At 39.8% G+C, this 20,619-nt stretch overlaps 1 protein-coding gene across 4 annotated transcripts in view; it reads left to right on the forward strand.

The window, feature by feature from the left end:
• Anapc1 (anaphase promoting complex subunit 1) overlaps positions 1–20,619 on the forward strand; it is a 72,425-nt gene that overhangs the window by 40,273 nt on the left and 11,533 nt on the right. For all 4 annotated transcript variants that reach the window (XM_023563001.2, XM_003465068.5, XM_023563003.2 and 1 more), the window contains exons 26-42: positions 1,502–1,716; positions 3,514–3,632; positions 4,089–4,360; positions 5,090–5,324; positions 6,543–6,634; positions 7,294–7,428; positions 7,552–7,634; positions 9,349–9,427; positions 10,132–10,206; positions 13,369–13,445; positions 14,593–14,683; positions 14,769–14,822; positions 15,820–16,013; positions 17,886–17,972; positions 18,585–18,702; positions 19,525–19,602; positions 19,944–20,011. In XM_023563001.2, the coding sequence (XP_023418769.2) occupies positions 1,502–1,716; positions 3,514–3,632; positions 4,089–4,360; positions 5,090–5,324; positions 6,543–6,634; positions 7,294–7,428; positions 7,552–7,634; positions 9,349–9,427; positions 10,132–10,206; positions 13,369–13,445; positions 14,593–14,683; positions 14,769–14,822; positions 15,820–16,013; positions 17,886–17,972; positions 18,585–18,702; positions 19,525–19,602; positions 19,944–20,011 (2,072 nt within the window). The remainder of the gene's footprint in view (positions 1–1,501; positions 1,717–3,513; positions 3,633–4,088; positions 4,361–5,089; positions 5,325–6,542; positions 6,635–7,293; positions 7,429–7,551; positions 7,635–9,348; positions 9,428–10,131; positions 10,207–13,368; positions 13,446–14,592; positions 14,684–14,768; positions 14,823–15,819; positions 16,014–17,885; positions 17,973–18,584; positions 18,703–19,524; positions 19,603–19,943; positions 20,012–20,619) is intronic.

A 20,619-nucleotide genomic window follows, 5' to 3' on the forward strand; every position in this document is an offset into this window, starting at 1 on the left:
ATTATGACAGCAGTTTAACAATGTTAGCATTAGTCCATTAATTTGTATTTAAATGTCATTTTAAGTAGTTCCATCTAAATTCAGTTTTTTCATGTATTTGATGCTGTATTTTATAACTAAGCCCATGCAAATTCAGTGTAGACATTTGGATTTATATATTCTGGGTATTTCAACGATTAGTATATATAGTCATGTATCACCTAATGATGGGGCAGCTTCTGAGAAGTATCATGCAGGGGTTTTTTGTACTTTTTTTTTGGTACTGGGGATCGAATGCATGACCTCTTGCTTGCCAAGCAGGTGCTTGTGCTGCTGAGCTAAACCCCTGGCCCTATTGTGCAGTTTTGGTGTTGTGCCACATCATAGTACTTACAATGACAGTATCCCTGGTTGATACTATTTTATGGGACCATTGTCATCGGCAGAAACACTGTTACGCAGTGCATGACTGCAGTGTCTTTTCAAATCAGATATTTCATAGGAACCAAAGTGAATTTTTGTGAACTCAGAATGACTAATTGGTCATACCTGCTATTTGTTTTTTCAGGCTAGCATTGTTGCTTCCACAGTAAATGTTGCAATACTTTAATATTTCAATTTGAATTTAATATTTTGTCAAGAGAGTATAAAATTTTTCAAGTCAGGTGTGGTAGCACATGCCTATAATCCTAGCACTCAGAAGGCTGAGACAGGAGAATCTCTGAGTTCGAGGCCAGCCTGGGCTACATAGCAAAATCCCCCTCTCAAAAAACAAAATCAAAAAACAGAAAAAAAAAAATCGCTGGAAGAAAATGAAGAGATTCCATCTGCTGTACATCTGAGTTACAGTCTGAATTGTTCAGGCTGAATTATTAAGCCACATGTTAAAATTATGAGGGCAGGATGCCAGAAAAGTAAAACCAGCCACAATCCATTATCTTAAAATAAGACACTGTTATTTAACTTCCACAATCCGTCGTGTATATCCTTGTGATGTTTCAGTGAGTTCAGTCTCTGATTTTGTCATAACGTTAAGCTTTTTCCTCTCAGTTCATTAAAGAATGTTTCCAAGTAGGCAGTACAATACTTGTGACAAGTATTTAGGTGTGGTGGTGTGCACATTCTGGGAGGCTGAAGCAGGAGGATGGCCAGTTTGAGGCCAGTTGGACAATTTAGCAAGACCCCATTTCTCTCTCTTTCTCTGTCTCTTTGGACTTTGTCTTAAAATAAAAATTTTGAAGTGTCTGTGGATGGCTGTCGGTTCAAAAAGAATAAAACACAAGACTATATATTCATATATAAGCACATATATAACATGTCTGAAGCTGAGGCAGGAAGGTCACTTGATCCTGGAGACATAGCGCATTAAAGGCTGGTGGGTTGGGTGCCCATGTGTGTTGTGTAGGCCCAGCATTCCTGTGCCCTATGCTGCTGGGTCCCATCCATCAACCTGTGTGTCCTTGTGTTCAGCAGTTGCACACTGGCTGCTTTTGAAATTCTTATAATCAAGTCTGTTACTCAGGTGCTTTCATCAGATGTTCCTTCAGGAACAGAAACTGAGGAGGAAGACGACGGCATGAACGACATGAACCACGAGGTTATGTCCTTAATATGGAGCGAGGACCTGCGTGTGCAGGACGTGCGGCGGCTGCTGCAGAGCGCGCACCCTGTGCGCGTCAATGTGGTGCAGTACCCGGAGCTCAGCGACCACGAGTTCATCGAGGAGAAGGAGAACAGGTAGCGATGCCACCACTCTGCCAAGTGTCACAGCAGCCTTGTTTTTCAAACCCAATTTATTTCAAAGAGAAAAAAGAATAAGATTTCAAAACACATCAATCAGGGGACAACAACGGTACATACATTGTACATTGTCACCCCCAGATCATTTACCTGGAGCACAGGACATCTACACTCAATTGTCTGAACAATACTGGCACAAGACCTCCTCTTTGGAGAACTCAGAGAAATCAGTAGTATGACTATCTTAACTTTTTAAATACATGCATACACCTGAACATATCCATATCCATATATGTATGTTGTTTCTTTCAGCTTCTCACACTAGTGAGACAACATAATGTTAAAGTGTTATGTAAATTTGAGGCTTGTATTTGTTTTCCCTTCAAATTTTTACCTTTTAAATCCCTAAATTTTTAAAGGAATAGTATCAAAGCTTTTTAAAAGTTACTTTAAAGTCTACAATATATTTTGAGTTTTCATTTATCCTCAGTGAACGTACATGTTTTCAAAATATCTTTGGATTTTGAGGACAGAATTATGCTCTCTTCCTCTTGAAAAATAGCAGTGTACTATTTAGAAAAGGTTAATCAAAATGATTTTGATAGTAGTTACCTTAAGAATTTACAGCCAGGTGTGGTGGTGCACACCTATAGTCCCAGCACTTGGGAGGCTGAGGCAGGAGTATCTCTGTGAGTTCCAGGCCAGCCTGGATTACATAATGAGTTCAAGGCTGGCCTGAACCACATAGACCCTGTTTCAAAAGACAAATAAAACAAATTTAAAAATAAAATGATTATCATCTGATTAGAAATATAATTTACAAACCAAGTGAAACAGACTTGTCCCTCTGTCTTATTCAGGAATAGATTTTGAGGTTTTTTTTTTAGTATAATATAAACTTAAACCCACATTTTTATTGATTGTTTTCATCTTTTTGAGACAAGGTCTCATTATGCAGTTCAGGCTCCAGCCCTTTTTAGTATTTTAAATTTTGAGACAGAGACTTACTGAGTTGCCCAGGCTGGACTCGAATTTGTAGTCCTCCTGTCCTAGACCCCCAAAGTACTGGGATTACATGTGTGCACCACTACACCTAGCTTGATGTACAGCTTTTAAAAGTGTCTCTTAATTACCAATGCCTGCTTTACAAGTTTTGTTCAGTTTTGTCTTGTTTTAAGGCAGGGGTAATTCAGCATCCAAAGGTGTTAATGCGGACGTGTTACTTTTACCGTGTGGCCTACAGAAGCCATTTGAACCTTGGAGCCTCCCTGACATGCAGTGTATTAGTCCTTAAATCCTAGTCATAATGCAAATGAAACTCAGTCTTCTTTCCCGGAGACTCCATGAAATCCACTCATTTCCTTCCTTTCTCAGTGTAAAACCACAGAGGTGATGGCAGTTCCAAGGGAGAGTTGGCAAAGGCTCCTAGTCATACATGGCTGGCCTGCAAGTCACACATGGAGGGACCTCCAGAGTACTGCATTTTCCCTTGGGAAAGTCAGCATCACACCAGTACAATTTTAGGTCTCTCTTTATAGCGCCTGCTGAGTTGCCTTGGCTTCTAGGCCAGGTGGGTTTTAGTCACAGCAGCTGTGAAGCCACTCGAAGTGTGTCCTCCCTCCGAGTGCCCGATGGGCGGGCCGGGAGTAATGAATGACAATAACCGACTTGGGGGTTTCCTGCGTCTCTGTGGGTCTGCGCCGAGGTGGCTTCATCTTAGCTAGGCGTTCTTGGAGACCCTGACCTGCTGATTACATGCCATTGTCTGAGTGTTGGTTCTTGTCTTAAATACAGACTGCTGCAGCTGTGTCAGCGCACCATGGCCCTTCCGGTTGGGCGAGGCATGTTCACCTTGTTCTCCTACCACCCCGTGCCCACGGAACCCCTGCCGATTCCCAAGCTGAACCTGACTGGTGCGTGTGCTCTGGCTACTGAGAAAGCAAAATGTAAACACAGTGTTCTTTTGAGCTATTTTAGTTAAAACTAATAAAGTTTTCTTTCTACCTGTTGTTAATGGAATGGTTGTCCAAGTGCAAATAGCAAATCAAACTAAGCATGAAGTAGAATGTAGTCAATCACTAATTCTACTTTTTAATGAGATTGTCTTCTGATATAAAAGGTCATTTGGAAAGTTCAGAAAGAATATTGATAATGCTAAGATTATTGAGATTTGATTACTGAATAAGGGTTTACTCAGCTTGCCTTGAATTCGATAGCATGTGTAAAGTCTTAAGTGCCTGCAGAGGCTTTTTGGCACCCCAGTGTTAGGGGTTTTCAGTGTAGTAACTTTAATTCTCAGAGACCTCAGTTGTTGTTTTTGTTTTGTGGATTTTTATTCCCTCTGTGTCGACTTCACTCTGACTGGATAGGACGTGCCCCTCCCCGGAACACAACGGTAGACCTAAACAGCGGGAACATCGATGTGCCCCCCAACATGACAAGCTGGGCCAGCTTCCACAATGGGGTGGCTGCTGGGCTGAAGATCGCCCCTGCCTCCCAGATTGACTCGGCGTGGATAGTTTACAATAAGCCCAAACACGCCGAGCTAGCCAACGAGTATGCTGGCTTCCTCATGGCGCTGGGTCTGAATGGGCACCTGACCAAGCTGGCTACGCTCAATATCCATGACTACTTGACCAAGGTGAGCGCCCCTTCCCAGTTGCCCTTCCTCATTCATTCTTGCACCTCTAAATCCACTCCCCTCACTGCAGGCCAGGTAATCTTCCTGAAGTGTAAGTCAACACGGTCACTCCCTGGGTTAGAACCGCCGTTGCTCTCTTCCTGTACTTCTGGGAGCCTGTGTGATCCTGTTCAGCTCTGTGCCACTTTCCCAGTCCTTGGGTCCTACTATAAGTTTCCGTTTGTGATCTTTTTTCGGTGTGTGTGTGGGTGCTCTTTTTGAGACAGGGTCTCGCTCTGCAGTTCAGGCTGGCCTTGAGCTCCCTTTGTATCTCAGGCTTGAATTTGCAGTGAGCCTCCTGCCTCAGCCTCCTGAGAGCTGGGATTACAGGTGTGTACCACCATGCCTGGCTCTATCTCTTAAGGATCTTTTCTTAATAATTCTGTACCCCCTGCTAACCTAAATGAAGCCGCTTAAAATGCTCTTTCCTAATACTGTGTAATTTTTGTTAGACTATTTTTTAAATAATGGACCCATTTGTGTGTCTTCAGTTTAGTCCTTTTTTTTTTCCTATTGGAGCACTAACTCTGTGAGAGCAAGGACAGTGTCTGTTTCCTTTGCCACTGTGTTCTCATGTCTGTCACTGTGCTTATGACCTAAGAGTACTTACTGAACATGGCAGTATTTTACTTAAAACTGCAGATTTGTTTTGATAGTAACTCTTCGGTTTCATTTTCTTTTCCATCTCAGGGCCATGAAATGACAAGCATTGGACTGCTACTTGGCGTCTCAGCTGCAAAACTAGGCACCATGGATATGTCAATCACTCGGCTGCTCAGCATCCACATCCCTGCTCTCCTGCCCCCCACATCCACAGAGCTAGATGTTCCTCACAATGTGCAGGTGGCTGCGGTGGTTGGCATTGGCCTTGTGTATCAGGGGACCGCCCACAGGCACACTGCCGAAGTCCTGCTGGCTGAAATCGGTATGAGTGATAGCGATGTTCTCCAAGGCGTACCTCATTCCACATGAAAAGTGAAACAGTGGTAACACTGCAAAATGACAGAAAAGCAGTAGTTTTTATGAGCCCAGAATGATCCGGTAACTGTAAAACACTACGAGTCCTGTCTCTGAAGGCTAATGTTCACTTCTTATTTAGGCTGTTAGCCTGCGTATTTGTTGAACCAGCCCTTCGTGAGCTCCAGCGATTACGTTGAATGAGATGCCCATGCTCTTAATCACCTATGAGCATGGCTTTTATTCCACTGTCCCTTTACCAAGCATTGCCTAGCAGTGGCCTACACTTAGAGCCACTCATTTGGTCTTTAGCATCTCAGAGTTTATTCTGACGGACAAGGCACTTGAAACAGAGTGGAAATGACCAACTTCTGTAACCTGTGCATTGTGTCTTCCTGTGCATTTTAAATCATCTCTGAATTACTGATGAAATTTAATACAGTGTAAATGATGTGCACATAATTGTCACACTGTATTGTTCAGGGACTATGAGAAGGAAAATGTGTGTACTGAAAATGCAGCTTTTTCAATTTTTTAAACAAGAAGGTAAGATGCTGGCCTTGACTCAAGTGCTTTGATAATTACCAGAATGATTTTTGCTCATTGGCCAGTGCATATCAAGGTTAAACAGGTGAGAACATCCAGATGCAATTTTTGAAAAAATATTTTCATTCATAGTTGGTTGAGTCTGTGGATACAGAACCTGCAGACATGAAGGACTGACTACCTATACATACATATTAGTGATAAAATTAAATTTATAAGTTAAATATAATAACAGATTAACAGTAGTACTGAAATAGAACAATCACAGTTATTTAAGTTATGAATTGTTTATTTTTGAATTATTTTTATGATTTTGCTGTTAATTTTTTTTTTTTTTTTTTTGGACAACGGTTGACCATATAAGTAGAGCTGTGGAGAGCAAAACTTTAAGAGGAAATGATTGTTTCATGATACACTGTTGAAGATTCAATGTTCTGTAGTATGATTATATCAGTGAGCTGTTGCCATGGTAATTCTACATTTTGGGCTTTTCTTTCGGTAAACTGGCAGTTCGACAGTATTTGTGGTAGTGTCATAACTTTCTGAGTGTAGTCATAGTGAATCCATGTGTATTATGGAACTAGAAGGTTAATTCTGTAACAGTAAGAGGCCAGCCTGAACCATGATGCTGTCTTTGCAGGGCGGCCCCCGGGTCCTGAAATGGAATACTGCACTGACAGAGAGTCGTACTCTTTAGCTGCTGGCCTGGCCCTGGGGATGGTTTGCTTGGGGGTAAGTGGAGTTTGTACCCTGTGTGTGAGTGTCTGTTGGGGGATTTGACTTTACCTTTGGCGTATAACCTGAAGAGGCCGTGGTGCCGTGGAAAACATACTGGGATTGGGACCTGAGTTCTGGTCCTGAGTCGTGAGTCAAATCGTTTAATTGCCTTTGTCTGTTGCATAAGCAGCCCCTGGACTGTTGCACAGAGCTGCCTTGTTTCTCATCTAACCCTGCTGTTCGGTAGCTAAGTTACCCTGGCTAGGTTGCTCTGTACCTCACTGTCCTCATCTACAAAGGAGTTTTGTGTAGCTCTTCAGTAGGGTTGTTGAGTTAAAGCAAGTAAGATGTTGTTATTATTATTATAGTTATTGTTGCTGGAAAAGTTCACAAGCACAGTGATGAAAATATTCAAGGCCTTCGCATTTAATATTTCAGTTATATAACAAATCTTTTCCTTTACTGTAAGTATTTTGAACCGTCTGTATATTTTATGAAATTACTTGAACGCACAAATAGTTTGAACAGTATCTCATGAGTAATGTTAATTGGAAATAAGTAGAAAATAAAAATACCCTACTTTAAAGTTAAGTTATTCCCATATTTGTCCTGAGTGTGTGTTATGGATTGTCTTCTATAAGGTTTCTTTTCCTGCCTGTTATTTTATTTTCCAGCACGGCAGTAACTTGATAGGTATGTCCGACCTCAATGTGCCCGAGCAGTTGTATCAGTACATGGTGGGCGGTCACAGACGTTTCCAAGCAGGAACACACAGGGAGAGGCATAAGTCTCCGAGTTACCAAATCAAAGTAAGTGCACATCACAGCAGCAGGTCAGGGTGCCAGAAGAAGGAGATTCATTTGAAAATTGTGTTTTCCCTACCAACACAATTATAAATAATACAGACCTCTGCATCACTTTTCTTTTGTTAGGAAGGTGATACCATAAATGTGGATGTGACTTGTCCAGGAGCTACTCTGGCTTTGGCTATGATCTACTTAAAAACCAATAACAGGTATTTGTACCCTCACCTGCCTCCCTGTGACTGTGACATCCTTTCTCATCTGCTCATTTCCCCTGTGAGGAGCAGTCTGATTTTCAGTCTCAGCTACTGCGAGTTACACAGATTTCACTGAGGAAGAGTGCATTTTGCAGTCTTACCCTGTTTGATAGTATGCAGTCGTCCCTCGGTGTCTGCAAGGTGTTACTTCCTGAGGCCCACAGACAGCAAAGCCCGTGGCTGCTCAGATCCCGTGTAGAAAGTGGTGTGCACACTGTGCACATCTTGTGTACCTTTTTTTTTGGTTCTGGAGATTGAACTCTGGGGTTTGACCCTCAATTACATCCCCAGGTGTTTTTTTGACTTTTCATTTTGAAACAGGATCTTGATCTTACTAGATCACTGTTGCCCAGGTTAGACTTGAATTTGGGATTCTCCTGCCTCAGCCACCCAGAGGCCGGGATTACAGAGATGTGCCACCGTGCTCAGCCCTCTTGTGTGCATTTAAATCATCTCTAGGTTACTAATAGTGTTTCATTATATGTGCTATAAAAATGCTAAATAAGTGGTGGTTGTATTTATTTAGTGAATAATGACAAAAAGAGACTGTGTGTATTCAGTACAGATTTTTTTCCCCCCAAATTTTTTTTGTTTTGTATCAGGGATCAATGTATGACTTTGCGCTTACCAGGCAAGTGCTTGAGCCTCTGAGCTAAATCCTTGGCCCCACCTCAAATATTTTTAATTGGATGTGAAGCCCACAGCTGTGGAGGCCCAACTGTAGTTGCCAGTTTCTATTTATTTCTGTGTTGTGGCTGATGTCACTGACACCCAAACAGTGCCCAAATTGCTTTTCATATGTTTGCATATTGTGCTGAGGAATGGTTAATACTTAATATTACTCTTTTCTGGCCTGGCATGTGTAACAATGGTTTCTGCTTAGTTCAAAAGTTTTTCTGACCTGGTGTGGTGGCATGTGCTTGTAATTCTAGCACTTGGGAGGCTGAGGCAGGAGGATCGTGTGAGTTCAAGGCCAGCCTGGGCTACAAAATGAACTCAAGGCCAGCCCGAACTGCATAGTGAGACCCTGTCTCAAAAAGCCAAAAGAAAAAAAAAAAAAAACGACAAAAGCTTTTCTAATGACCAGCCTTTCACTTCTCAGTCCTAATTGCTAAAACTTGAAAACTCTGGCACCTATCTTACACTTTGCACAGATAAGTAAGTTGGGGGGCTGGGGATTTAGCTCAGTGGCATAAGTGCCTGCCTTGCAAGCAGGCAGTCGTGAGTTCGATCCCTGATACCGATAAAAACGAAAAAGACAAAACAAAACAAAAGATAAGTAAGTTGGGTAGCAGCCAGTATAGTATGTAAGTCTTTTCAGCTAAAAGATTCATGAAATTTGTTAGTGCTGTAAATTTTTGCCTTTAGAAAAAGTGCATTTGTACCAAATTACAAAGTGGTAAAATACATTTATTCATCTGCTGTTTAGATGAATGTGTATGTCGGAGCCCTTTTGGTGCTGGGGGTATTTCAGTGAACAAAAGAAAACTAAGAATATCTGTCCTGTGGAACATGCACTCTACCAAGATGCAGCACAGGTGCAACACTGCCGAGTTAGTGTAGAGCGGGATGGACGTGATGGGTGGAGAAATGTTTTGAACAAGGTCCAGTTCTTTATATCTTGACCTCTGCCTGAGAAGCAGCCCTCACTGGTGTCCTCCACCAACAGGTCCATCGCAGACTGGCTCCGAGCTCCGGACACCATGTATTTGCTGGACTTCGTGAAACCAGAGTTTCTCTTGCTTAGGGTACGTCATGTTGTCAGTTTTTATTTCTGTTAGCATGAGAGGGCGCTCTTGGTGCTTTCCAAGTCAGCTTGCTTTACAAATGCCTGTATGAGAGCCTTTCACTTTCAGTGCTCATGCATATCTAGTTAGCGATGTTCTTTTGAAATTTCCTGAATATGATAGGTGTTCTGAGAAAGATAACCACATTGATATATAATACTAAATGACATTTCAGCTTTTCACATTATTCAGAACTTCCTAAACAGCAGCAAGCAACTAGGGTTTTATTAAATGATCTGGCTTATATTTTTGTATTAGTATTAAGGGTGTAATAATGCAGTTAAGGTTATCATGACAATAACAATTTGACAAGTCCCTAAAATTTTCCTTCTGCCCTTTTTTTAATGTTTCAACTTAAAGCATGAAAGCCTTTAAACTATAATGTGTAGATAGACCTATGGTTCTCTCTTTTGTGACATTTTCTATAGAGTAGTTTAGAAGTCCCCGCCAGTCCTCTAAACTGTGAGGATTATCAGCTCAATTTTAGTTTTTCTTAAGATCAAAATCCTTATTTTAATGAGTAGCTTAGATATTATGTTTATTTTTCAAAATTGTCATCAATTAGAAACTGATTCTATTCATAGCTCTATTTAAGATTGTTGTTTAAAAAAAATCTGTGAACTTTGGCTGTTCTAATTAATTTTATCTGCAATGCTGTTTTCAAGACACTTGCTAGATGCCTGATTTTGTGGGATGATATTCTACCAAATTCCAAGTGGGTTGACAGCAATGTTCCTCAAGTAAGTACAACAGTAAATATTTTTCATAGTATAAAATCATGTTTTCTTGTGGGATTTTCCAAAATCCTATAGAATTTTTTTTCTTTTCTTTCTTTCTTTTTTTTTTTTTTTGTGAAGGCAGAATTGACCATTATAGAATCTCTTGAAGAAAGCAACTTTTACTTAAAGTTTTGTAGTAACAACAGACTTCCTTTGGCCCTTAGTCTATAGAAATTGTAACTTTTTAAAATTAAATATACCAAAAATGGTGGCACTTAAATTACTTAAAAAATGATGGCACACACCTATAATCCCAGCACTCCACAAACTGAGGCAGGAAGATCGCCATGGGTTTGAGCCCACCCTGGCTACACAGTGAGTTCACATAGCCTGGAATCCACAGTGAGACCATGTCTTAAAGAGCAGAAAGATATTTTTGATTTTTTTTTTTTTAAATGACCGTGCACTTGCCAGACAGGTGCTTATGCTGCTGAGCTAAATCCCCAGCCCCTGTTTTCAATATTTTCATTCTATATAAGTACACATTTATGTAAGATACTATTTGTGACTGTTATTAATATTCTATATGGTAACTGGTTTTAATTTCTTTATAGCATACATATTATATAAGTCAAATATCTTAATTAAAAATGAGACTGCTTTGTAAAAATTCAGAATCATGTATTTTAATTGACTATTGGCTTTAATCAACTGACCCTTTATAGGGACAGTTTCTCAGCCCTTTTGTATTTGAAAATCTAATCCTTAAGAATAGTAGGTTGTTTCCTTCGTTTTTTATAAGGAAAATTCTCAAAGAACTTTATGTTTGTATGTAACTCATATTATCAGTAAATTCTACAGTATTTTACTATATTGTGTTTTACTATATAAATTTATTTAAAAGCTTATCTGTCTACTTATTTATCTGTTTCATCACTTTTGAATGGGTTTCAAATTTGCAGGCAACAATGTACTTGTTCCTAATATTTTGGTGTATCATTATTTATATTTACATTTACATTTTTCCTTTTAAGATACAATTTTTATACCATAGAATGCACAGATCCTAAGTGTACTGTTTGGTAAGGTTTGACTAGTGCATATGCCCAGTGTAATCTTTGTTCTTTGTGCCCTGCCCCTTAGTCTCTGCACATACCCTCCCCATAAGGCAACCAGCATTTTTTTTTTTCCTCCTCCAAAATGAATTAATTTTACTGATGTAGAAGTTTATATGAATGGAATCACATCCAATATATATCATTTTGTGTAACTTTTCTAACATGATTTTGAGATATTATTGAGTGTGTTACTCATCCTTTTAATTATTAGATAATGCTTATTTTATGAATATACCACAGTTTCTTTTTCTGGACAGGTTCCAGATTTGGACTGTTATCAATCAGGCTTCAGTGAAAATTCTATGCAACTACTACATAGTAGCTAGAGCTTAGTGCATCATCTTTACATGGGAAGAGGATAGACCTGTCCAAAATCACCCACTCTGAAGGCGACGTCCAGCTGAAAGCTAGCAGTCAGGTCTTCAGAACCTGGGATTGAGCTCTGGGTCCTGGGCAAGACAGGAGCTGCGTGATCTTTGCCTGCTTATTTCTGGTGCTCTTCAACCTGCTCTTAAGTGATTGTATCTCTCTTTGATTTAATTTTTAAATTCTCTTTAATTTTCTTTTAATTTTTTTTTTTAAAGAAATGACAAAGGACCAGATGACAAAGGACCAGATTGAAGAAGGCCCCCTCCAGTTATTTACAACTTAAATTTATTTATCATGATGTTTTTCTTACTTTATGATCAAGTATAGTGTCATGACCAAGGGAAGTACAGGGTAATAATACTTATAGTGATACAAAGAATTTACTATATACCAGATGTTGATTTGAAGAGATTTCAGTGGGTTAAGTTACCTAACTCTTACAGAAACCTAGAAGGCAGGACCTTTTATTATGCTTACTCATAGGTGAAGGACAGGGCAGCCCCAGAGCTCATAGGTGACTGCTGGGATTTCAGGCTCCAGGTTACACCCTCTTTTGAAGATTCAAAGCATAGAAAAGCCTGCTGTCAAAATAGAAATGTTTCACATCCACGTGATGTCACAGGCAAACACTTTGGTATACATGAATGTTAACAATGGGTTATCCGTATGTATGTCAGTCATTTGCTTTGGAGTGGTGTCAGTTCTTTAGAGTGCCACTCACTTCCTCTGTAAGTAACAGTCAGAATTAAGGGGAAGATGGAAGAAGCGATCAGCTGGCTTTCCATTACAAAGCCAGCATAATTACTTGTCTAATTTTTCAAACAAAACTGTTTGAAATTTTCCATTTGATAACTTTCAATACATAAAGACTGTCACTAGAGACTCGTGGATATTTTCTGCTCCCTCTCCTGAGCAGTCTCCTGAAAATGAGTCTGCTGTGTTTCTCTCAAGTACTTGTGTTTTATGTGTTTAGAAAGTACATTGCCTTTTTGTCTTCATTTACGTTTGTATGTTTTAAAAGGATCAAATCTGCTTTCGGTTATTGAAGCTAGGTATTCTGGGTAATTTCTCATGGTTGTTCACTACTTGTGCTAAAAGGGCTGTCTTTCTAAACATTACTTATTAATGTATTGACAGCTTAGCTTGTCACGTAATTAGCTGAGGGCCACACTTCCCCTCTGTGGATGGGGGACATTTAATGCTGCAAACATCAAATGGAGAAACTTGAGTCTCTGAGGAGAGTTCTCTCCAACTGTTTTTTTCCCCCTTTCCCTGGTGCCTTTTTTCCTCTTCTCTTTCCTTTCCTCACTGTCCTTCCTTATTTCTACAGAATTTAGAATACTGAATTCATCTTGTGTTTCAGTTGGCCAGTGTGAAATGTTACTACGTGTGTGTGTGGGGGGGATTTAGTTTAGAGGCATGGTGCCTGCCTTTGCAAGTGCGCAGTCATGACTTCGATCCCTGCTACACCCCACCAAAATAATAATATGTTCAGTCTTACTTAGTTATTTGCCTCATTTTAGATTTGAAATTTGATCATTCTGATTGAAATGTAGGTCTTCCAATGAAATGATTTAATAAAGCTTATGTATATATATGTATATATCTGTGACAAGCAATGAACTATTCTTCAAAGTATTATATGTTTGTAACTAAAATAGTGATGTTCAAGTATTCTTGCTTTCTGTTTTGACAGATTATAAGAGAAAATAGCATCTCTCTGAGTGAAATTGAATTGCCTTGCTCAGAAGACCTGAATTTGGAAACTTTGTCGTAAGTTGCATCATAATATAATACAAATGAACTGTTATAGGGGCTGGGGATTTAGCTCAGCAGCATAAGCGCCTACCTTGCAAGCGCGTGGTCGTGAGTTTGATCCCCAGTACCGATTAAAAAAAGTGTTTGTTACAGGAGCACTGTTATTCTTGATTTGAGTCATTCTGAATCCCCCACATTTCTAACCACTGGTTATCAGATTATTCACAAGATTGGTTTATTATCATAGTTGTTATAGTGCTGAACCCAGAGCCTTGTAGCTACACTGCTTTCCCACTAAATTACACCTATATCTCTTTTTATTATTTTTTTTAAAGCTGTATGAATGTAGAGCTGTTTTTTTCCTAAATTTTAAAAAATTATTTTTATTGGTATCCTTTTGATGTATGTAATGATCACATTCATCATAGGGAGTTTGTAACTATGTAATATATCTTAGTTCTTTTTTCCCCCCATTCTCCTCCCCTCCCTTTCAACCTTCCTTCTCCTCTTTACTTACAAAAACTCTGTTTCCATTTTTCCCTTCTGTTCTTTTTTTTTCCTTTTCCCTTCCTTCCTTTCCCCCTCCCACTTCTCTTGTTCCCCTTCCCACTCGAATATTTTCTTCCTGCTTCCCAATACCTGTCATCCTATTTGGTCCTTATTTACATTTTCAGTTTCTCAAGAACTGAAAGAGAAAGTGCAATATTTAAATATGCATGTCCAGTTTATTTCATTTAAAAGTATGGTCTTAAGGCATATCTGTTTATCTAAGTGAATTAGTATTGCTCTCTGAAAATAATATTGCAGATTGGGCATATACTTGCATATGTATATACGCATATACTATGTATATACATATACATAAAATAGGAATTTTATGTTTCCTAGTAAAAAAAATTAACAGCAACTTAAAAAATTATCTTTGTGTAGCATATGAAACAATGTAGTCAAGACTTTATCAGTAAGGGTCACATGGTGCTTTTGTTAAAAATAAAAATGTACAGAAATCTGCTGATTGGTTCAGGTCACACTGGAACTTTACCGGAAGAACATAAACAAGTTTAGAGAATAGGAATATTTATTATGTTCACCCTAATATATTAGGTCATAATGAATTTTCAGGGAAAATAATAATTGTGTTAAATTTCTTTTCTGTTTGTAGGCAAGCGCATGTCTACATAATTGCAGGAGCCTGTTTGTCTCTGGGTTTTCGATTTGCTGGCTCAGAAAACTTATCAGCGTTTAACTGTTTGGTGAGAAGTCTCTTGGTTTACTCTGCTTTGTTTTACCAGAGCCTTAAGATGCTTATTTTAACTTTGTTTTCTTTTGTTTTTCCAGCATAAATTTGCAAAAGATTTTATGACATACTTGTCTGCACCTAACGCTTCCATAGTAAGTCTTTTTGTAATTCTCACTGAGAATAAAACTTGCAAATTCACTGATAATTCAGTTACTTGTGTGTTGCCAGACACCTCTGCTGTTTGACGGTAAAATGGGAGATTTGAAGCATTAGCTCAGTTCTGCTTTTGTCCTGGGATATTGGTTACATGAGAGCATGATGACTCTTGAAGGGCACACAGGCATCTGACTCTTAGGACAAGAGAATGAGCAAGGGAGACCGTGACACTTGGGAATTATCACACTTCATGTTGTTCTGTCTCAGCACTGAATGGTGGGAGTTTCTTGTCAAAGAAAAGGACAATTAATGCTTAGAAAGATTCAGCTGCTCTCAAACCATTGTGGCTCTTATGACAGGAAGGCTGCGGAGTTTACTTCCTGGTAAAAACCACACAGATGATGTGATATTGTTTATAATACGGGAAATTAGAAACAGTGAAAATTCTCAGTGAGGTTTGATTATGGCATATTCATGCATTCATACACGTTTGGATCTTTCAAAATTTTTTATCCATGAAGATTATAATAGTTGGGGCTGGAGATTTAGCTCAGTGGCATAAGCGCCTGCCTTGCAAGCAGGCAGTCGTGAGTTCGATCCCCGGTACCGATAAAAAGGAAAAAGACAAAAAAAAAAAAGATTACAATAGTTACTAAAAGGACTAAAAATACCATGCACAGTATTACCTTAATGTCATTTGAAAAGAGATGTGGAGGAAAAGATTCAGAGATATAAGAAATCTAAAATGTTAATGCCAGTTCTCATTGGGTAGTGGGATGCCAAATGGTTGTAATTTCCTTCTAGATACTTAATATTTAAAATTTTCTGTTTTGACTTTGTGTATTATAGCAGAAAAATCGGTGAGTGTGGTACACACCAGGAAAATGATTGGTTTAACAGATTTTTTTTCTTTTTAACCTCACCAACAATGCTAGTCTTGGAAGGCTGACTAATTAGCAGCCCTTACAGTGACGCCATCCTTTCTGTTGCCAGACGGGTCCTTACAACCTGGAAACCTGCCTGAGTGTGGTGCTGCTGTCACTTGCCATGGTGATGGCCGGCTCGGGGAACTTGAAGGTTTTGCAGCTTTGTCGCTTCCTGCACATGAAGACGGGTGGCGAGATGAACTATGGCTTCCACTTAGCTCACCATATGGCCCTGGGACTTCTGTTTTTGGGAGGAGGAAGGTAAATGGATGTGTGTTTCTTTTCCCCCCAAGAAAGTTCTTTTGAGTATAAAAGTAGCCCAAGTTTTCTTCAAAAGCATGCTTTTCTGTTCAGTTCTTTGCATTTGCATATAAATACTGGAATTTGTCTTTTTCTGTACTAAGTAACCTGACCGAACACTGATTGGATTTGCACTGGCTCTGTCCCTCAGGTCGGGGCATTGAGCCGTGTCTTCCCCCTGTGAGTGTGAGGTGTCTCCTTACTAACTTAGCTCTGGTGCTCCCCCGCTAATCATTGGATTAGCATTTCTAGAAATACAAAGCACAAAGATTCTCAGGAAGGTGTGCCTTTTTAAACATGTTTTGTGGGATTATCTTTTTTAAATTATGTAGAATTAAGAACAGCGAAAGAAATATTACTATAAAAATTCTGTTTGTGTTTTTGAAAAATTTTTTCCTTTTCAGTAAAACACCTGTAGTTACTAATACTCTTAATTGCTTCTTTCATCCTCCCCTGGGTGTGAGTCTGCTCCCTCTTCTTTCACGTTGAGTAGACTTTCTCCCGCCCTGTTCTGCCTTTTTCTGTGATTATCAGGTTTTAAATGGTGATGTGTCCTGTCTGACAACAGTTAAAGTTACAGTGCTTCTTATACTATGTATTATGTTTAATCCCCAAGTTGCTGGTATTGATGCCTTAACATTTATTTTTGACTTTGGTATATCAAAGTGGTAAAGAGGGAGAATCAGTTATGTCCATAAGTTATGTCCTATATACAAGGCAAAATAGATGCATTTCTTTGATTAGATCTTGAAATTTCTTCTCAATTCATTAACTATATGAGTGGGTATGCTGAGTGCTAAGTTCTTATTTATATTCTTATTTTAAAAGGTAGGGGTGGAGATTTGGGTTTGTTTATTATATATGTGGTAAAATATATATATATAGTAAAAAGTATGTATGTTTGTATTGAATAGCTACAAAGTAGTTTTATGCAATGTTCTGTGCCATCTTAATTTAAAAATAACATTTATAGAAAAACTGTAGACCTTTAGACTAAATTACCTGTTTACTAAATTTACTGAGGAAATAAACTAAAGAAAACTTCAAAAGATCTCTTACTAAATAAATATGCCCTTTATAAGAAAAATGTATGTTTCTTTTTTTTTTCTTCTTAGGTTTTTTTTTTCTTTTTGGTATAGGAGATTGAACTCATGACCTCGTGTTTGCCAGGCAGCTTTTTGGTTTTTTTGAGGCAAGGTGTTGCGGCAGAGTTCAGACTGGTTTTGAACTCACTATGTAGCCTAGGCTTGCCTTGAATTTGCAATGAGCCTCCTGCCTCAGCCTCTTCCGAGTGCTGGGGTTACAGGTGTGTGCTACCATGCTCAATCTAAAAGTATCCTGTTGACAAGAAAAGATAATTTATGTTTAGAAGATTAATTGTGGTACATTATTATAACTTTTTAATGGTAACTTTTGCCTTTTTCCATTTAGTCCATCATTCTAAAGGAATAATCATGCTTTGCAGAAACAGAAAAAAATACTTAGGCTATCTAGTAAAAGACCTTGTATTTTTAAGTCTGGAATTGGAAAAAGAAGGTGACATACTTCATGCGTGACTTTCAGTGTAGATAATTTCTCGGTTGCTTCATGGTCCTCACAGTTTTAGGTTAAAGCCTTGCTAATTTTAGCTCAGGGATTAAACTTGAACATTTCTGAGATGTTCTTTCTGCCTGGATAGTAGATGATCTTGAATGACCTGAGGACGAAACTGAAATGCTCACACCACTGACCATTTGTATTTATCAAGGTGTTTTACCAGTCCCCATTTCCGATGCTAAAGCCGCCAAGGCGAGCACAGGAACTGTGACACCCACCCCGCCCCTCGCCCTGCAGGTACTCCCTGAGCACCTCGAACTCCTCCATTGCTGCGCTCCTCTGTGCCCTCTACCCACACTTCCCGGCTCACAGTACTGACAACCGGTGAGTCCAGTGTGGTCTCTGAAGTTCTCTGAGGGGTAACTGGGTAGTGGTTTGGTTTCAGGATCCAATTTCTAAGTTAGCGTTTTCCTGTTCTTGAACTTGGTTACCTTCCTGGCAGATCTTTTAGTTTCTCTTACCAAGTTTTAGACTGGAGGAGAACTTCGTACTTTGGTGCCTGCCCGGTGTGCACCATGCAGAAATCCTAGCTCTGCTGGGAAGTGAGAAGCAGGCCGCGCAGGGTGGGGCTCAGGTTCCGCAGGGACAGGGCAGCCGGAGTGAGCAGGGATACCTGTGCTGAGCAGAAAGGGGTCTGATTCCAGAGGGTCTGATTTCATCAGGGCTCAGCTCATTAGTAAACTTTTTCGTGGTAAGATGCTTTTCACTTTCCTGTAAAACTTAAGAAAACTAAGGTAACTCTTAGGTCAAAGATTAAAATTACACTTTTTAAAGGAATCTCTGTGCTACTTTTTTGTTGAACTTGTCATCTGTCTTTAAGATTGCTTCTCCCTTGGGGCTTGGCTTCTGTCCTCTTGAGTCCTGTAGGAAATACCCACTTGTAAAACTCGTGCTCTTGTGTTCTGTTGTCACCGCCTTGCTGTATTTTGTGTCCAGGTATCATCTCCAGGCGCTCCGGCACCTCTATGTTCTGGCTGCAGAGCCGAGGCTCCTGGTGCCTGTGGATGTGGATACGAACACGCCGTGCTATGCCCTCTTAGAAGTGACCTACAAGGTGACTCCTCCTGCCAGTCATTGTAATTTTATTGTTACTCAGCTTTGCGGGTCAGAGTATCTCAGTAGTGCTGTCTGGTGAACTGAGTCGTGGACAGATGAGTTCTTACATGTTCTGCTCAGTCATTCAAACTCATTTATAGTCTGGACTGTAATTTTTAAGGCATCACCTGCTGTTTTTATGCTCTTGTTCCAAAAGCTTATAATTTGGAAATGCTCCTGGTAATTTTACTTGACTGATGGTAGTATTGTAAAAGTTGAGACTCTTCTTAGGTTTGTATTGGAGGAGAGATCTTTTATTTAGTTAATACAAGTAGATCATAAGTCATGTATCCATCCTCCAAATTGTAAAGTACCCTTTGTGTATCAAAACTCTACCAGCCTCAGGTACAAAAAAGAGGTGACAGGGTCATTCCTTAAAGACCTTCTGTCTGCTGGGAGCTGCAGAGAGAATAGAGTGTGACAGCTGAAGCCATCGAGTGGCAAACTAGTAGAAGAGCAGAGACGAGCCGGTGTCCAGCTCTGGGCCAGGCGGCTGTCACGGTGGAGTCTGTGGGGACTGAGACTTTGTAGACTGGGCTCGTTCTCAGTTGAAAAGGCGAATGGGTATAGTCCGGCAGCTGTGCTGGCACAGCTCGCTGCTGGCCTATGAAGGGCAGGCCGTGAAGGGTGGGGTGGATGCCCTGGAAGAAACTTACACAGGTGCCTTCACTGAATACATCTGTACCAGCTGTGGGGGTGGGGAGGTGTAGACCAGTGCTGCTTCCCTGTGGCTTTCACTGAGCGCCTTCCAAACCGTGGCTGTCCTTTTCCCTGTGTAAAGGGCACTCAGTGGTATGAACAAACCAAAGAAGAACTGATGGCTCCTACCCTTCTTCCAGAACTCCACCTTCTAAAGCAGGTAAGTTGGGAGTGACTTCAGGAGTCTGTCCAAGTTAGAAATTGAAATAGCAGTAGCATGACATTAAAGGTAGCTGCATAGAAAACGGGAAAGCAGCAGCAGGACGAAGGTCAGCAAGAGGGATGGAGTTCTTGTCTCGAGGGTTAGGGTTAGGTTAGGTGTGCTCCGATGGGTTAGGTGTGCTCAGCGCAGGATTTACGCGCCTTTTTGTAAGACATGGATCTTGTTCACCTCTCTGCATCTCTCTCCAGCTGTTATTTCCTGTGGGAGGCCCAGGCTTCACTTTATCAGACTAGCGTGTTTCAGCTTAGGGTTGACTCTCTTCACATTTATCTTGGCAGATCAAAGTTAAAGGCCCACGGTACTGGGAACTGCTGATAGATTTAAGCAAGGGAACCCAACACTTGAAGTAAGTATACTGAGTTTCTCAAATGGGCCTTCCAGGAAGTTCATGGAAGTATATCCAGGAGGAAGGAATTGCAGATTACTGTCTAGAGCGCTGCTCAGCACTCCTTGGTCTCATTTAAAACAGTGATTAGAATGTGCATCAAATGAAGTGCTCTGTGTCCTTGGACCAGAGTTTATATTAGAAAGTAGAAGTTTTAATTTGGAAATTAAATCCTATTCACATGCATTCATTTAAGAATTTGAATAGACTTAGCTTGAGACAGAAATAAAAATACTCTTGGTACAATAATACAAGATCTGGTTTAAGAAAGTAGGGCTTATGTGTCTGTCCATGAGGGAGCTTTGTTGTAACAATTGATGTTTTTCAAACCACACCTTTGGTACACTACTCTTTTGTTAAAGAGTGTTCTCATATTTTAATAGATTGCTTTTGTATTCAAATAGTCGTATGCAAATAATTAGTGTGTTAACTTTGTATGTAGTGTGTTACTTTAGTATGTAAATTATATCTTTACATTTCTAGAAAGTTTAATGAGCATGTAAAAGTTTCTATAATGTGGTTCCAATTTATAGTTTCCCACACTATTATAATAGCTGATTTCTGTGTGA

This window comes from Cavia porcellus, unplaced genomic scaffold (genome assembly GCF_034190915.1).
Source record: "Cavia porcellus strain 051 isolate PalLab524CR breed Dunkin Hartley unplaced genomic scaffold, mCavPor4.1 scaffold_18, whole genome shotgun sequence".
NCBI lineage: Eukaryota > Metazoa > Chordata > Mammalia > Rodentia > Caviidae > Cavia > Cavia porcellus.